The sequence below is a fragment of the Carcharhinus amblyrhynchos genome, chromosome 2, assembly GCF_965287045.1.
Source record: "Carcharhinus amblyrhynchos chromosome 2, sCarAmb.v2.hapA, whole genome shotgun sequence".
Lineage (NCBI taxonomy): Eukaryota > Metazoa > Chordata > Chondrichthyes > Carcharhiniformes > Carcharhinidae > Carcharhinus > Carcharhinus amblyrhynchos.
In genome coordinates this window covers 43,625,475-43,644,170 of record NC_137325.1, presented here as the reverse complement: position 1 = coordinate 43,644,170, position 18,696 = coordinate 43,625,475, and the positions used below count along the sequence as shown (strand labels likewise).

The following is an 18,696-nucleotide window of genomic DNA, read 5'->3' as shown; positions in this document are numbered from 1 at the left end:
GGAATTATAATTGAGATCATGATTTGTGATATTATTAATGTATTAATTGGCCAGCAAGTTAATGCAAAAGATGTACTTTCCATAACCACACTTTCAGCAGCTTGCTCCCAACTACCCACTGACCCCACCCACTGTATTTTTTAGAATTTGATGGATTTTCATATTGTCCATTAAACTCACCTCATTGTTAAGGCTCATCATTACTAGCATAAATGCTGCACTGTAGGGATTCTATGTTTCTATGGTTTGAAGTATCCGTTTAATCACTTGATAGTTGTTAAAGCAATTCAGTTAGTTTCTTGGCTCGAAAGGAAAACGCTGAAGTCACTGAGTCTCGCTCCTGTATGTTGTAAAATGCCTGTAAAGTTTAAAACAAAGCTTTTTTACGTTTTCGGTTTCTTTATTTGTTCTTCATTTCTGTGTTTCAAAACCTTTTTCTCTTCCTTTATTTTTCTTTATTTACCCACTCTCTTCATCCGTTTGTTTCTTTCGCAATTCTTAAATGTCATTAGTTAAGGTTTGGACCCGTTGCTCTTTCTATACTGTTATGAATTCACACTTCCCACATTTTAAATTATATTTGAACTGAGGAATACAGAAAAATGATGAGCGTTACACATTGAGACTGCAACACCAACAAGGTTTAGTCTGTTGTTGCATTGTGTATCTGATTAAAATGACAAGAGAATGTGTTGGAAGAATGACTTTTAAGTAGTTTGGTGTTATAGAAAATTAGTGCAGATATTAAATTTGTTGGTGTAAATCCTTGCTTTCCTGTTAGATTTGCAGTTAATTCAAATCCTGGTTCTTGGGCATCCATTTTTAAGATACAGCCACTTCTGGTACTGAATTATTTTTGAGGCGAGGTACTGTTAATGCTGAATACACACACTGAGCTTATTGAATGTAGGGTGCAAAATAAGAGGCAGTCTTTGTCTTCAAATGAAATAGAACTCACCAAATACAAAAAGACCAGCAGCATCAGTTGACCTATCACCAACGATGTCCAAACTTATTGACCAACAGGTTTATTTGGTAGCAAGAGCTTTTGGAGCAGTGCTCCTTCATCAGGCAACTCACCTGATGAAGGAGCAGTGCTCCGAAAGCACATGCTACCAAATAAACCTGTTGGATTTTAACCTGGTGTTGTGAGATTTCTTATCAAACTTATTGAGTTTGCAAATAATGGAGATCCGTTTGCTCAGTTGATTAGGAACTGGCTGTGGTAGTTCATAGTTGCCCCACGCTTGCAGAGTGGTGCCCCTCTAAAGAAGAGAGGGGTGCTATGGCCCTTTGTGGACTATGGCTAATCACAATACCAGAATTACTTAGCAGTAGTTTATTTAAGCTGAGTTGTGTTGTCAATTCAATTGTTTTGAAATCCCCAGTGTTAATACTGATATCATTGCCCACTTGGAACACTACGTATAATTGTGTTGTGACACCAGAAAGATTACGCAGGAAAAGCAAGGTGACTGATCATATTGGCAAATGATTATGCAAAACATCCTAAGATAATTAGATGTGGGAGTATTGGTAAATTGTTGTAGTTTGAATAGCTGTTTTCTAGATAGTATTTGTGTTTAAATTATTTGATTTTTGATTGTTCTCCTGGATTCAAGCAGAACGTGGAAACATGAGGGCGTTCGAGGCCAGCAAAGTAAAAAGATTTTTTCTTGCAGTTGGTATTGAAAGTAGCTTGAAGATGCTTTTGTTTGTAGTTCTTTCAGTGTCCTATTTATTATAACAAGAATCATAGAACCCCGCAGTACAGAAAGAGGCCATTCGGCCCATTGAGTCTACACTGACCACAATCCCACCCAGGCCCTACCCCCATATCCCTACGTATTTAACCACTAATCCCTCTAACCTACGCCTCTCAGGACACGAAGGGCAATTTTAGCATGACCAATCAACCTAATCCACACATCTTTGGACTGTCGGAGGAAACTGGAGCATCCGGAGGAAACCCACACAGACGTGAGGAGAATGTGCAAACTCCACACAGGCGGTGACCCAAGCCGGGAATCGAACCCAGGTCCCTGAAACTGTGAAGCAGCAGTGCTAACCACTGTGCTACCATGTCGCCCAGACTGGGAAAATAAGTAAAACTGCTCAATAACATAAAATAGAAAAGTACAGGATTTTCTATACACAAAGTAGAAGTAAAAAAAATCACAGTAAAGGTTAGGACCAGTTAGAAGCGATAAAATCAGAATTACTTTATGGAGAATGAAGAAGTAATGACCATACCAAATTCGTTTGCCTCACTTTTCATGGAAGTGTGTGTTAGTGACAGTGAAAGGGTATTACAAGGAAAGAAGTATGACAATTAGAATAAATGCCAGGAAAAAAAAACATTGAGTGGAAAAGGCTTTTAACAGTATGCATCCCAGAATGTCATAGAGGAGGCTGTAGTGACTCTGTCCAAAGTCTTGCAGTCATCTTGAAAGGTATAAGTTGTGCCAGAAGACTAGAGGACTGCCCTGAAAATACTCCTGAACTTTTTTGTACTGGGCAGGCTACAAATGAGGACTGCTGCTTTTGTCCATGGGCTGTTTATATTTTAAATGTTGTAATTTACATTGCGCTAAACATTTCTCCTGACACAATTATGAGCAGTCAATCTATTTCAATGTATGGTGATTAGACATCTTAGAGGGAAGCGTGTGTGTGCACATGCATATTTGTGTGGAGTGTGCACATTCTCCTTGTGTCTGCGTGGATTTCCTCCGGGTGCTCCGGTTTCCTCCCACAGTCCAAAGATGTGTGGGTCAAGTTGATTGGCCACGCTGAAATTGCCTCTTAGTGTCCTGAGATGCGGAGGTTAGTGGGATTAGTGTGTAGCAATATGGATGTAGGGCCTGGGTGGGATTGTGGTCGGTGTAGACTCAATGGGCCAGCTGGCCTCTTTCTGCACTGTAGGGTTTCTATGATGAGGGGTGGCTGCTCTTTCACGTAGTGCCACTTCTAACAATGGTAGATATTGGTGAGGAATACCACACAGTTAATCAACCTACTCTGCATGAAGAAGTGGCACTAAGCAAACACATTTCTTCCCAGAAACTTTTCAGATGAAGTGTCCAACATTAACCATGGATTTCTATTTCCCAGTACATGAGCAATGTGGATTCATGGTGTAAGGCCTGTGGTGAGGTCGAGCTTCCCTCAGAGCTGCAGGATCTGGAAGATTCCATTCACCATCACCAAGGTTTATATGAACAAATAACATTGGCTTACTCTGAGGTAAGTGATTTACTGAGCAAATGGCATGGTATTTGGGAAATAGAACCAGCTATGGCAAAATTTAATGGAGGATTCTGTAAATGGCATGGTATTTGGGAAATAGAACCAGCTATGGCAAAATTTAATGGAGGATTCTGTAACAGTCTTGGTGACTACTGTATTCACTGAAATTTCCAGAGCAACTCATTTACGTATGGCAGAATGTAAAAAATTACTAGTAGAAATGTCCATAACCAATCAAAATATAGAAAAAACTTGTGAAATTTTCCTTTAAAATTATATGCACATTCAAAGTCTGACATATCAAACCAACAAGTATGCACATTAGTAACATCATTTAAGAGAATGCAGTACTGGAAGCTTTTTTTTTATTATAACATTCTAATGCCATAGAATGCATCACAGATACAGAAAATTAACAGCAGTCTTGGTGAGCAATCAATAAAATACCATTAAACACTACACCTAAAATTTTGGATGTAAATTTACAGATGACTCAGAACTACATTTTCCTGGATTTTTGTATAGGTGACAGCTTTATTATTGGGAGGCAGAGAGTTTTCACAAAGGTTTTGCTAAATTACTGGCTAAGGTGCCTGGGCATAACAACTGTCTTAAATCACTTGCATGCAAATTTACTTAAGTCTTCAGCATCATGGATACCATAGGCAAAAGTTTGCCATTTTTTTCAAAGCGTCAGGCCTGACTGAAAACAAAAACCAAAAAAAAAGAGTGGGCAGGGTTCTTGTCATCAATCTGATGGGGCGTGGCCCTGTCCACAGAGTTCGGGGTGGCCAATGCCCCCAAAATAATAAAGGTACCAGGGGCTCTCTTTCTCTTTTCTCCCACTCCCCTACTGGCACCCCAGGCGCAATCATCGGAGGGCTACCACTTTCCCCCATCCCCATGCCTGCAAGTCCCCACCTCAGTGGCCTTGATGCTCTATAGGAAGCTGGCAGTGCCTGGGCATTTACTTTTCCCCCAGCGGCTATACTTGCTTTGTGTCCCTGGATTCATGACTTCTCACTCACCCTGCCGCCCCCACTACCACCGCCACCTGCAAGTAACCCCCTCACCTTTCCCCTCCCCCCACCATTATACCTTGCAGACACCATTGTGCCTGCACAGTCCCCCTCTCCCCAGTGGCTTTGGCACTGTAGCAGAACTTACCAGTGCCGCCATGTGCCCAGGGGCAGTCATGATGTGGAGATGCTGGTGTTGGACTGGGGTAAACACAGTAAGGAGTCTCACAACACCTGGTTAAAGTCCTACAGGTAGTGGCAGCAAAAGCCACTAGTCAGGTAAGTGGACAGTGCCAGGGCCCTGTAAGTATATTAAAATATATTCAAACCTATTTCTCGGTGTGAAGCTTATTATGTCACCAGCGAGGGATGTGGAAAATTTGGAAAACAAGATCTCGTCAGCAGGAATCACATTTTCTGATTCTCGTAGGATGTTCCACCCACGTCACTTTTCTTGCTGATGGCTGAAAATTGCCCCCATTGGCTGTTGTTTTTGCACCGGTTTCGTGGAAATTCAAAACATTTCCCTGAGAGATCTTTGGTGGTTTTAAGGGAAGACTTTATATAACAATGCTTTGTTATGATTGTTTTTGAATTTTTCATTTGTCAATTTATAAATTTGACATAGTTCTTTATAGGGAAAAGTTAACATTTAATGAGTGAATTTAGTCTCTCAATTTCTGTAAGATTGATTTGTAAAAAAGCAAATGCAATCTTTGCATAGATTTCTTATGAAATATGGAATTTTTAAAATGATGAAGAAGCAAATCAAAATAGTTCAGCAAAGCCTAATTAACCGTAACTAGCACTTTGAAAATCCTGCCATGCTTATTGTTTTTACTTTTCTACCTTCTTCTGAAAACAGGAACTCTATTGTGATTTTATGGTTTGAGCAATGACCGTTCAATAATTGTGTGTAGCAGAAATCATTAATTGATTTGATTGTGAGTATATCACAGCAAAACTGAATCCTGTTCTTGATTAACATGTACATTTGTGGACCTTACAATATGGTTCAGTGGAAAGTGGTTAAGAATAAGGTTTGACTGATTTTTATTTCCTGCTTTATTCGAGTGACACAAGGTATTTGGAGCAACATATTGCTGTTCTCCCAAACCAGAAGTTGAGTTTGGAATGTTAGAGTCAACATAGTTTATGTAATTCAGATACAGAGTGCTTGAGATCATCATCTCCGCAGGTAGAACTCTTCATTATTTGAGAATCGTGAACTGCAACTTTATGCTATGATTTTTACTATGGGGCAAGAGGAGGAGGCAGGCCACCAAGTCTACCTCAGCTGGGAAATGGATAAGGGGATGGAATCCTGAGCCATACACTGGCTGACTGTCCCTAACTCTTACTGCTTACACACCCGCAATTCCAACCAAAAGATACAAGAGTCTGAAAACGGGTACCAATTGACGTAAGAACAGCTTCTTCTTGCTGCCATCAGAGTTTTGAATAGTTCTATCACATATTAGGTTGATCTTTCTCTTCACCCTATTGGTAATTGCAACACTATATTCTGCACCCTATCCTTTCCTTCTCCCCTATGTACTGTATAAAAAGTATGTTTTTCTGTATAGCTCACAAGGAATGATACTTTTTACTATATTCCAATGCATTCGACAATTCAATTCAATACCCCAGTGCTCAAGGTAGGATTGATTAACTTGTCAGTTTTCTGCTGGATGGATACATATGTTTTGTGCAACTTTCACATATTGTGTACATTTTTTTGATTTTAAAAAAAGACGAAGATTTTCACAGGAAGAGTTAAAGGATAGAAATGCCTTTGTTTTGAGGACGAACATTGAAGTAATTTTTTTGCCATTCTGTCACCAAAAGATTGAGCTTTGAGTTCTTTCAGTATCGGACATTTTCCTAAACAAAAGCCAAGTACTGAAATAAAAATAGATTATGCTGAAAATACTCAGCAGGTCAGGCAGCAGCTATTGAAAGAGAAACACAAATTAGCAACTTGAAATGTTAATTTTTATCCAAAGACCATTGACCTGAAAAAATGGCCTGGATTTGAGAGGTTGTGGTGGGATGATTAATAACGAAATGCCAGGCTTTGCCATCCTTGAACTCTAAAACTGATTACAACTTTGAAATATAGCACATACACAAATCAGTGCAAAAATTGAAAAGTTTGTCTATCATCCATTGCTCCCTTATAGGCTGCCCTTTGTCCTCCCCTTTCTGGATATGACATCATTAAAATGAGGAAGAATTTTGACACATCATTGTTGGAAACCCTATCAAAAAGCTAAACCTGCTCAGTCAGGTGTAACTGGATTTTTGATGGTGATGTGCAAGATTTGGCTATGAAAATGTAATTTTATCCTTGTGGAGTGCTGTCAACTGATTAGTTTTAATGTTTTAAATAACTTTAATTTTGTAAGTTAATATTCTAATATCCTAGTATAAACTGGAATAACAGTAGTGCAAAGAGGAGAAAAGGGAAAGAGTTTCTGCATTGTGTTCAGGAGAATTTTCGTTACCATTATATTTCCAGTCCAGCGAGGAAGGAGGCATTGTTTCATCTGATTCGAGAGAATGAGGTAGATCAAGTGTCAGTAGGGGAACTTTTAGGGAAGAGTGTTCATCATATCACAAGGTTTGGGTTAGGAGTTGGGTTGTAAAAGGAGCAAGCTATGCCAAAACTTCTAAATTGAAGTAGGGCCAAGTTATTCCACATGAGAATGGATCTGTCCCAGGTAAATTGAAATCAAAGGACAGGCAAGGAAAACTTATGGAACAATGGACTGCATTTAAAATAGAGCTAGTTGAGGTACAATCACAATAAAGATAAAATCAGTATAGTCCGAGATGACCATTGATGATGACTTAGCATGTCGTTAGTGTGAGCCTAAACTGGACAAGATACTGAGCAAGACGACAGCTCAGTGATTATCGCTGATTGCTGTGCAGACACATGGATTTGGGCCGGTGTCTGTGGGAGTTTGCGCATTCTCCCTGTGCTTGCGTGGGTTTTCTCCGGGTGCTCCAGTTTCCTCCCACACCCCAAAGATGTGCTGTTAGGCTGATTGGCAGGAATAAATTGTCCCTAAATCAGTTTTCCCTCAATCTGGATGGCCATAAAACATTAGATAGGGGTCATGGGTAGAGAGGTGGTGTTGAGATGGCAGCGTGGGCTCGTTGGGCCGAAGGGCCTGTTTCCCAGGCTGATTTTGTTCTTTGTGTTCTTTGTTCTTTATCACCACACCTCAGCGAGGGACAAGGCCTTAATGAATAACCTTAGATGATACAGGAATTGAACCCATGCGCGCTCCCTCTCTCTCTCTCTCTCTCTCCCTCTCTCTCTCCCCCCCCCCCCCCCCCCCCCCCCCCCCCCCCAACCCAGCACCACCAAACGCCAGGCCCCTGGACGATGAGGGAGGTAGAGAGTAAAGTGGAGCAGAAAAATCGAGCTGTATGGCAGATGCTACGATGCAATGTTTATAGTGCAGGTGAGAACTAGACTAGAAAGTTCAGAGTGAAAATGAAAAAGGAAATCAGAGAGGCAAAAAGAAAGTTTGAGAAGAGACTGGCAGCTGACTAGAAAGTGAATACAGAGGTCTTCTAACAGCAAGTGAGTAAGAAAAAGGGTGATGAGAGGAGGGGTGAGACCAATTATAGACCAAAAAGCAAATCTGCCGTTGGGTTGAGGATATGATTATGGTGCTGAATGAGTACTTTCCATCTGTCTTCACCAAGCCACTCTGTCAACATAGTGAAAGACAAGATAGTTGAGACTTTGGGTAAGCTAAGAATTGATGAGGAGGAGGCATTAGAAAGGGTGGCTCTTTTTAAGGTGAGAAGTCATCAGGACCAGATATGATGCATCCAAGGACGCTGATAGAAGTAAGGGTGAAAATTTCAGAGGCACTGACCATAATCTTACAGTCCTTTTCAGATGGTGCCCCGGGCCAATCAGTTGAATCTTGGTGGTCGGAAAGCTTCAAGATGATGGCCCAGAACAAAACAGTTATTTGGATAAGCGTAGATTAATGAACAAAATCGGCATGGACTTGTTCAAGGCAAATCATATTTAACTAGATTAAGTTTTTTGATGAGGTAATGGGGAGGGTTGATGAGGATATTGCGACTGTATCTAGACTTCCAAAAGACATTTCACGAATAGCCAAATAATTGGGAAGTTGAAGCCCGTGGAATAAGAGGGAAAGAGATAGCATGGATATTAAATGGAATGAGTGACAGGAAACAGTAGTGGTGAATGGTTATTTTTTATTGGACCAGAGAAAGACAGAGTTTCCCAAGGATTTGTGTAAAGGCCATTTATTTTCTTGATGGATGTTAATGATCTGGACTTGGGTGTGCAGGCACGATTTACAAAATTTAGAAATATTGTGAACTGTGAGGGGGATAGTGTTAAACTGCAAGGAGACAGAGGTAGACAAGTGCAAAGGGTGGACAGTTGGCAGATGAATCCAAAAAAGAAATGTAAAGTAGTGCATTTTGGGAGGAAGACCTTTGAGAAGCAATATAAAATGAAGGGCACATTCTAAAGTGGATGCAGAAACAGAGACCTCGGAGAAAATGGTTGAGAAGGCAATCCTAAGCTATTTAATTAAACACTTAAAATACAAAAGCAAAGGAGTAAAAATGAACCTTTATTTAAAAAGAAAGCAGTGGTTCAGCCTCAACTGGAATATTCTCTTGGAATGGAGAATCATTCCAGGGATGAGGAACATCAATAATGTGAATTGATTGGAGAAGCTGGGATTGTTCTCCTTCAAGAAGAGGATATTTCACCGAAGTGTTCAAAATCATCAGGGATCTAGACAGAGTAAATAGAGAGAAATCGTCTCATTGGTGGAAGGGTTGAGGTACAGAGGGAACAGACTTGACGATAATGACAAAAGCAGCAATGGTGATACAGGAAAGTCTTTTTATGCAGTGAATTACTTAGTTCTGGAATGCACTGCCTGACAGTGTGGTGCAGGTAGATACAATTGTGGCTTTTAAAACGGAACTTGACCAACAGAAGTGGCAGGGTTAAGGGCAAGATGCAAGGGTCTAGCTGAGTTGCGCTTGCAGAGCAGGCTGGACTTGATGGGATAATTGGTCTCCATCAAGCTGCGACCATTCCGTGATTAAGCATCTCCTTTCACCCATACATATGTTCCAATATTTAATTTGCTCTATGTTTAAAAAAAAATTTGCAAAACTAATTTTACTTCCTGCTTTTTTGTTTCTTGGTTGGGAAGTGGGTGACTGCTTGGATAGCATTATCACATCAATCCAGCACCACATTTGGGAATTTCCCAGTTAAGAATGCTGCAATCAGGTGCTGAGCCACTACATTGTAATTGAACTAAAATTCTTGTCTGATAGATTGCTGGATCTGCCAGCAAGGCTTACCTTGGAGTCAGTGACATGCACCCTTTCTTCACATCTGGAATATTAACTTGTTTTCTTTGCAATGACGCTGCCTTACTTGAGAAGTATTTCCAGCATTTTTTGCTTGTGTTCCTCCTTATACAACTGCCTTGTATCCCTTCACTGTGCTGTCTGGCTGCTTGTCCTTCATCCAGTGAAACCAAACATTCCTCCAACTCTACAATGGAAAATCCATAGCCTCACCATTGACACCATTCACATCCCCAGCCACAGTTGTATGGTGAACCAGATTGTTGATGACCATGGTATCTTTGGTAAAAGGCAGTAAAGCATTTGAATAATAGTAGGAAATCAAGAGGCATAAAGGATGAAGTGAAACATTCATTATCATTAGAGAAAGATATCAGGCAATCTAATGGGACGAAAAATTGTCAAGTGCCCCATGACTTGATCGGCTGCATTTTAAGATCTTAAAATAAGTATCTGCAGGAATAGGAAATAAATTATTTGTAACTTTTGGGGAGGTAGTGGTATTGTCACTGGACAGGGAATCCAAGGAATTTGGACTAAGGGCAGGCAGAACGGATTAGTTTTATTACGGCATCATGTTGAGTGCAACGTTGTGGGCCGAAGGACCTATTCCTGTACTGTTCTGTCCTATGTTCTAATGCTCTGGGGACTCAGTTTCAAGTACTGCCATAGCTGATGGTGAAATATGAATTCAGTAAAAAAAAAAATCTGCAATTAAAAGGTCATCTAATGATGACTGTGATTGTCTTAAATAGCTTGGCCTACATGTGACTCCAGACCAACAGCAATGTGATTGAATCATAGAAATAGAAATCATAGAAATCCTACAGTACAGAAAGAGGCCATTCAGCCCATTGAGTCTGCATTGACCACAATCCCACTGAGGTCCTATCCCCATATCCCTTCATATTTTACCCACTAATCCCTCTAACCTACGCATCTCAGGACACCAAGGGGCAATTTTTAGCATGGCCAATCAACCTAATCTGCACATCTTTGGACTGTGGGAGGAAACCGGAGCACCCAGAGAAAACCCACACAGACACGAGGAGAATGTGCAAACTCCACACAAACAGTGACCCAAGCCGAGAATTGAACCCAGGTCCTCGGAGCTATGAAGCAGCAGTGCTAACCACTGTGCTACCGTGCCTCCCCGATCATAAATGCCCTCTGAATGTCAGCCTAGCAAACCATTCAGCCCAACAGCCTGGCTAGCTCAGTAGATTGATCATAGGTTTCTTAATTTGAGAGTCTGGACTGTTGGGAAAGAATATCTACATGTCCTACGTATTATATGTTCACTACTGGAAAGCTTCAAAAAAAATTACTTTATTTAATTTGCATGCCTTTACCTTAAATAAACTTTCCATTCTACAATTTTTACTTAACAACTGATTTTGTTGTAAAGGAGACTGCTATAAAACAGCATCTTGCAAAAAATGAATTAAGCATCAGAAAGGAGAGCTGCACTTAAAGCATCTCACATTTAACAGTCACAGATTAACAGTGATGCTGGATCTGTGTAAATGCAGGAAGTGCTCCCCCTAGTGTTTTGCTACAAACAAAAAGCCTTGGGAAAATACTGGAAGGTTAGAAGACAAAAGCTCATATCTTTGGGGTACTATTAATGTTGCTAACTAGCAGAAAACAGGGAGTTGAGATAATTAGATCTTTTTCAGGTTAGTAAACTCTAATAGCGCACCAGATTAAATGAGGACTGGGGCTTTGACAATTTGTAAGAAGCTAGCGTGTTATCACCAGTTTTGCTGATGTTGCGAAGATAGGTGGAAAAACAAATTGTGACGATGTCATTAAAAAATCTACAAAGTGATATAGATAGGTTAAATAAGTGGGCAAGAACTTGACAGATATTTAATATGGTAAAATGTCAGATTGCTTCATTTCCCTGCTCTATTTACATAACCCTGCAAGTTCATCTTTCTCCAGTGTCTAGATTTGGGCTCTCGCTTTAGCATGAACTTTTGGCCTCCTCATCCGAGGAAGGATTCTCTTGCTATAGAGGGAATGCAGAGAAGATTTACCAGACTAATTCCAGGGATGGAGGGACTGACGTATGAGAGAGATCAAGTCGGCTAGGATTATTTTTGCTGGAGTTCAGAAGAAAGGGAGGAATCTCATAGAAACCTATAAAATTCTAACACGACTAGACAGGGTAGGTGTAGGAAGGATGTTTCTGATGATGGGGAAATGAGAGGCCACAGTCCCTACAGTGCAGAAGGAAACCATTTAGCCTATTGGATCTGCATCAACTCTGGGTGAGACCATTTTACCCTGGCCCAGCCCACTCCACATCCCCATAACCCTTGTGCATTTACCATTTCCTGTCCACCTTTCCTGCACATCTTTGGACTGTGGAAGGAAACCAGAGCATCCAGAGGAAACTGATGCAGACACTGGGAGTCCAAGCAAACTTCACACAGTCACCTAAGGCTGGAATTGAGCCTAGGTCCATGGCACTGTGAGGCAACAGTGCTAACCACTATGCTACCATGTACTAAAGATATAGGGTAAACCATTTAGAACTGATATGGGAAGAAATTTCTTCACCTATAGAGTGGTGAGCTTGTGGAATTCTCTACCACAGGAAGCAGTTGAGGCCAATACATTGTATGTTTTTAAGAGAGAGTTAGATAATAGCTATTAAAGCTAAAGAGATGAAAGAATATGGTGGGAAAGTGGGAACAGGTTATTGAATTGGATATCAGCCATGATCATACTGAATGGGCAGAACATGCTCGAAGGGCCGAATAATCTACTCCACCTATTTTCTATGTTTCCAGCAGTCTCCAATGCTGTGTACTAATTTGAGAGTGGTTACATGCTGTGATGACTCCCGTGCCTCTTGACTCCTCCTGCTCTTCTGGATAGCCACTCACCTGCTATTCTGAACACACTCTGCCTGACTGAGATGGCCACTTAGATTACACAATCCAGCAAACTCTCAGCCAACCTGTTGTTCTGCAGCGACTCCAGCTGCCCCCTCAAGATTCAAGTTTGAACATAGAACATTATAGTGCAATACAGGCTCTTTGGCCTCGATGTTGCGCCGATGTGTGAAACCAATCTAAAGCCCATCTAACCTACGCTATTTCAATATCATCCATATGTTTATCCAAAGATCATTTAAGTACCCTTAATGTTGGTGAGTCCACTACTGTTGCAGGTAGGGCATTCCACGCCCTTACTACTCTCCGAGTAAAGAACCTACCTCTGACACCTGTCCTATATCTATCACCCCTCAATTTAAAGCTATGCCGCCTCGTGCTAGTCATCTCCATCCAAGGAAAAAGGCGCTCACCGTATCTAATCCTCTGATGATCTTATATGCTTCTATTAAGTCACTCTTAACATTCTGTCTAATGAAAACAGCCTCAAGTCCCTCAGCCTTTCCTCGTAAGACCTTCCCACCATACCAGGCAACATCCTGGTAAATCTCCTCTGCACCCTTTCCAATGCTTCCACATCTTTCCTATAATTGCGGTGACCAGAACTATACGCAATACTCCAAGTGTGGCTGCACCAGAGTTTTGTACAGCTGCAACATGACCTCATGGCTCTGAAACTCAGTCCCTCTACCAATAAAAGCTAACACATCATACGCCTTCTTAACAACCTGGGCGCCAACGTTCAGGGATCTATGCACATGGACACCAAGATCTCTCTGCTCATCCACACTACCAGATATCTTACCATTAGCCCAGTACTCTATTCCTGTTACTCCTTCCAAAGTGAATCACTTCACACTTTTCCGCATTAAACTCCATTTGCCACCTCTCAGCTCAGCTCTGCAGCGTATCTATGTCCTTCTGTAACCTGCAACATCCTTCTGCACAGTCCACAACTCCACCGACTTTAGTGTCATCCGCAAATTTACTAACCCATTCTTCTACTCCCTCATCCAGGCCATTTATAAAAATGAGAAACAGCATTGGCCCCAAAACAGATCCTTGCGTTACACCACTAGTAACTGAACTCCAGGATGAACATTTCCCATCAACCACCACCCTCTGTCTTCTTACAGCTAGCCAATTTCTGATCCAAATCGCTAAATCACCCTCAATCCCATGCCTCTATCTTCTGCAATAGCTTACTGTGGGGAACCTTATCAAATGCTTTACTGAAATCCATATACACCACATCAGCTACTTTATTCTCATCCACCTCTTTGGTCACCTCCTCAAAGAACTCAATTATGTTTGTGAGGGGCGACCTACCCTTCACAAAACCATGTTGACTATCCTTAATCAAATGATTCCTTTCTAGATGACTATAAATCCTGTTTCTTATAATCCTTTCCAAAACTTTGCCTACAACAGAAGAAAAGCTCACTGGTTCACAATTACCAGGGTTGTCTCTACTCCCCTTCTTGAACAAGGGGACAACATTTACAATCCTCCAGTCTTCTGGAACTATTCCTGTAGACAATGACGACCTAAAGATCAAAGCCAAAGGCTGTGCAATATCCTCCCTAGCCTTCCAGAGAATCCTAGGATAAATCCCATTCAGCCCAGGGGACTTATCTATTTTCATACTTTCCAGAATTGCTAACACCACCTCCTTACGAACCTCAATCCCATCTAGTCTAATAGCCTATATCTCAATATTCTCCTTGACAACATTGTCTTTTTCCTGGGTGAATACTGATGAAAAATATTCATTTAGCGCCCCTCCTATCTCTTCGGACTCCACACACAACTCCCCACTAATGTCCTTGACTGGACCTAATCTTACCCTTGTCATTCTTTTATTCCTGACATACCAATAGAAAGCTTTAGGGTTTTCCTTGATCCTACCTGCCAAAGACTTCTGATGTCCCCTCCTGGCTCTTCTTAGCTCTCTAAGTCCTTCCTGGTTAACTTGTAACTCTGAAGCGCCCTTCTGTCTTGAGCACAGCTCAAGTAATTGGTGACACTTCGTAGATGCAAGGCCCTCCAAGATACATGAAATGTCTTGAAGCTTCCACGTGGAATTCAAAGCAGCAGATCTCTGTTACCCATCCATGTCCCAAAGAAAAAAAATCTCATTCCTTTTTTAGAATATAATTAGTACCTTGTTTAAGTTATTAATTTTAATTACTGTGTTTCGATGTCAACTCTCAGCTCTTGTTGTCTCTAGCTTTCTCTTTCAGTTCTGTCCATGTTTTATTTAAATGTCATCGCTTCCCTCAATGCACAAAATTCTTTAGAAGTTGTGTCTTGCAGAGCTGGCCTCCATACTTGGTAGGATGAATAGAAAAGCATAATATTATTTAAATAGGGAGAGACAACATTCTAGTGGATTTGGGTTTCCTTGTATGTGAACAACAAAATGTTAACATGCAAATCCAACAAATAATTTAGGAAGGTGAAAGCTTGGTCTTTTTTGCCAAGGGGGAGAGAGTATAAGAGCAGAGAACTGTAAAGTGCTTTGGTGAGACCACAACTAAAGTGCTGCATACAGTTTTGGTCACCTTATTTCAGGAGTGATACGGCTGCATTGGAGGCAGTTCAGAGAAGGTTCACTCGATTGATCCTGGGACAAAGTGTTCTCTTATTAGTAAAGATTTAGCTGGTTGGGCATATGCTCATTTATGTTTAGAAGTGTGAGAGTTGATCTTATTGACTTGATTGAAACATACAGGATCCCAAGAGATTTTGACAGGATGGATTATCAGGGAGAGGCTTTGCAAAAGTCAATGCTGAGAGATGCTCCTTGTAGGGAATCTAGAACTAGGGAGCAATATTCCTGAATAATAGGTTGCCCATTTAAGACAGATGAAAAGGACTTTCTTTGAGATTTGTAAATGTTCCCACTTTTGTACCCCAGAGAGGTTGAGATGGACAGATTCTTGAACTATACTGGAATTAAGGATTCTGGGGTGCAAACAAGAAAGTGGAGTTGAGGACAATATTAGATCGACCATGATCTTATTGAATGCCTCATCTGATCTAATACTTTGATTTGAAGTCCTTTTTTTGGATCACTTTAGTTGGAACTGTGCTGTATAATAATTTGTGAATACACTTATAAATTTATTTCCATAAAGCAGGACAAGAGTGCATTTGAAATCTTGCCAAAAATTTAATTATTAATCCCCTTTTAACCTGTCAGTAAAGGCACTGCCAGGTGTACAACCAAAAATACAGTCCAGAAAATCTCAAATTGAACACCTGTTCTCTTTTGGGTAAACCTGTTGGACTTTAACCTGGCGTTAAGAGACTTCTTACTCTGTTTTGGGTTCGTCAGCCTTTGCCAAGGTGCATCTGTGAACCTGTTCAGTGGGAAAAACAAATCAGCCAAACACCCATGCTATCTCGTGGCTTCTGCAGGAACATGTGCATTATGAACATTGAATCAAACTCAGTTGTGATATCCTGCACAGCAGGTTGGCATTTATACAGTGTCTTTCATGACCAAAGGTTGTCCCAAAATGCTTTGCAGCAAAGTACTTTTGAAGTTTCTTCAATCTGTAATATGGAAAATGTCAATTTGTGCAAAGCATGTACCCACAAACTGAAACTGCTAATGATGTTGATTGAGAGATAAATATTGGCCAGGACACCAGTGATAACTCCCATTCTCTTTAAAATAGTACCATGGAATCTTTTACGTCTACCTGAGAAGGCAGACAGGGCCTTGTTTTAACTTCTCATCTGAAAGGTGACAGTGTAGCACTCCTTCAGTAATGCACTAGAGTGAAAATCTTGGATTTTTGTACTCAGGTCCTGGAGTGGGATTTGAATCCATAACTCTCTGACTCAGAGATGACAGTGCTGCCAGCCGAGCCCACGTCTGACACAGTCAAAACTTATTTCTTGCATTCGTTGTCATGGTTGATAAATGATGAATGATCCACTGTAGAATGTATCTTGCCAGAGTACTGCCTTCAGAAAAGGAAGGGAAGTGCACGTACAGTTAGATTTCACTTTATATTTTTAAAATATACCTGGTTTAATTTTTACTTCATGTTGTTTTAACTTGTGTAGGTGAGCCAAGATGGGAAAGCTCTGCTGGATAAACTCCAGCGACCCCTAACCCCTGGCAGTGCTGATTCACTAATGGCAACAGCCAATTATTCAAAGGCTGTTCATCATGTATTGGATATTATTCATGAAGTTCTCCATCATCAGCGACAGCTTGAGAACATCTGGCAACATCGAAAGGTTCGACTTCACCAGCGGCTTCAGCTTTGTGTTTTTCAACAGGATGTGCATCAGGTGGGTGCATAGGTTTTGCAGCTTAAGTTAAATAATGAAAGCAATGGAGTGTTTATAATGATATTTCAAGAACTACCTGTTTTTTTTCTTTTTTTTATACATTACATTTTTCAGTAATTTCTAAAGGAAAGTCAGCAGACAATTAGCAAGAAATTATTTGTATATCATCTTGTGGGGCTTATAAAATAACAATGCAAAATGGAACTTTTAAACAGGTTTTTTATTTTTGAACGTCTTTCCTATCTGTGGGAAGCCAACTCATCTATAATATGCTGGAATGTTAGCCAAAGCCACTGATTTGAAGAGTGTGACTTAAAGGATATGGTTGCATAGTGGTTATGTTACTGGACTAGTTCTTCAATGGTCCACTCTAGTGGTCCAGTCACTTGTGCTCAAATCACACCATGGCATTCAAATTTAGTTAAATAAATCTGGAATGAAAAGGTAGCCTCAGTACTGATGACCATGTAACAACAAATTGTCATAAAAATGTCCTTCAGGGAAGGAAATCTGCTGCCCTGACTCAGACTGGTCCAGATCCACAATAATGTAGTTGACTCTTAACCGCTCACTGAAGTTGCCTAGCTAGCCAGATCACGATATTAAAAAAAGTTTAGTAAAATGAAACAGTGTCCAGTATCTAAACAGTTCTTGACAACTGTCTAGACACTGGACACTGCAAAGCCACACCTAGCCCAGCGATCTTGCATCTTCATCTCTGAAATCTGAGGACTTGTGCCAGAATTCAGAGACCTGTCCCATAAACTAGTTGAGCAACAGCCCGACAATTTCATGCCCACAGAATCATAAATTATAATCAAACAGACTCCTCCAACACCATTTCCCTGTGATACGTTCTCTCCTACCGGCAGGTTGGACCCACCAGAGATGGCGACTGTGGGCCTTGGGAGTCCTCAATAGTTACACTGCCCCCCATGAATTCTCAATCATCTGGTCAAACATGGGTAATGAAATCTCCCTTGTAATGCAAAAACAAAATACGGTGGATGTTCGAAATTTGAACTAAAACTAGAAAACTTTGGAAATACCCAGCAATTTAGCAGCATCCGCAGAGAGAGAAAAATGGAGATAATGTGGGCTTTCCTTAAAACTTGGAAAGAGTTAGCAATATAATAGGTTTTAAGAGTAGAAAAATAAGAAAAGTGAAAGACTGATAAAATGGAAGACGTGAGAAATCAGATCAGTTGGTGGTGCAAAATCAAATAGTGACAATGGATCAAGTTTAAAAAAAAATGCAGCCTAGAGGAGGTGTAAATAATAGAATGATGAGAAACAAGTGAAAACGAAGTGGTTAACTGAAACTCACGAAGCAAAGGAAACAAAACTGGAGCAGAGATTATGGTCTGAAATTCTTGAACTCAAACTTGAGTCTGAAGAGAAGATGCTAATTGAATGTTTCTCGAGCTTGTGCTGAACTTTGTTCTGCAGGCAGTGGGATGGTCAAGGTCATGCTTGTGGGCTGAAAGAGCTATTCCACAAGATTGTTACACAATTGGTGTTTGATCTCCAGTGTAGAGCAGACTGCATGGTGAGCAACAAATGTACTGGATTAAAAGAAGGACATGCAAATAACTACTTCACCTGAAAGGAGTGTTTAGGGCCTTGAAAAAAGATAAAAGGGTAGGTGTTACATTACCAGTGCTTGTATGGAAAGATGACAGAGGAAAGGAGGAAATGTTGGGAGTGATTGAGATGTGGAGCAGAGTGCCACAGACAGAGTGGTTCTTTTAGAATATTGAAAGAGAAGGGAAAGAAGTGTTTGGTGGTGACATCCTACTGAGGGTGGCAGA

General features: G+C 40.7%; 1 protein-coding gene across 4 annotated transcripts in view; it reads left to right on the top strand.

The window, feature by feature from the left end:
* LOC145354025 (triple functional domain protein) overlaps window positions 1-18,696 on the top strand; it is a 641,321-nt gene that overhangs the window by 300,307 nt on the left and 322,318 nt on the right. For all 4 annotated transcript variants that reach the window (XM_080205115.1, XM_080205124.1, XM_080205134.1 and 1 more), the window contains 2 exons: window positions 3,115-3,246; window positions 16,655-16,885. In XM_080205115.1, the coding sequence (XP_080061241.1) occupies window positions 3,115-3,246; window positions 16,655-16,885 (363 nt within the window). The remainder of the gene's footprint in view (window positions 1-3,114; window positions 3,247-16,654; window positions 16,886-18,696) is intronic.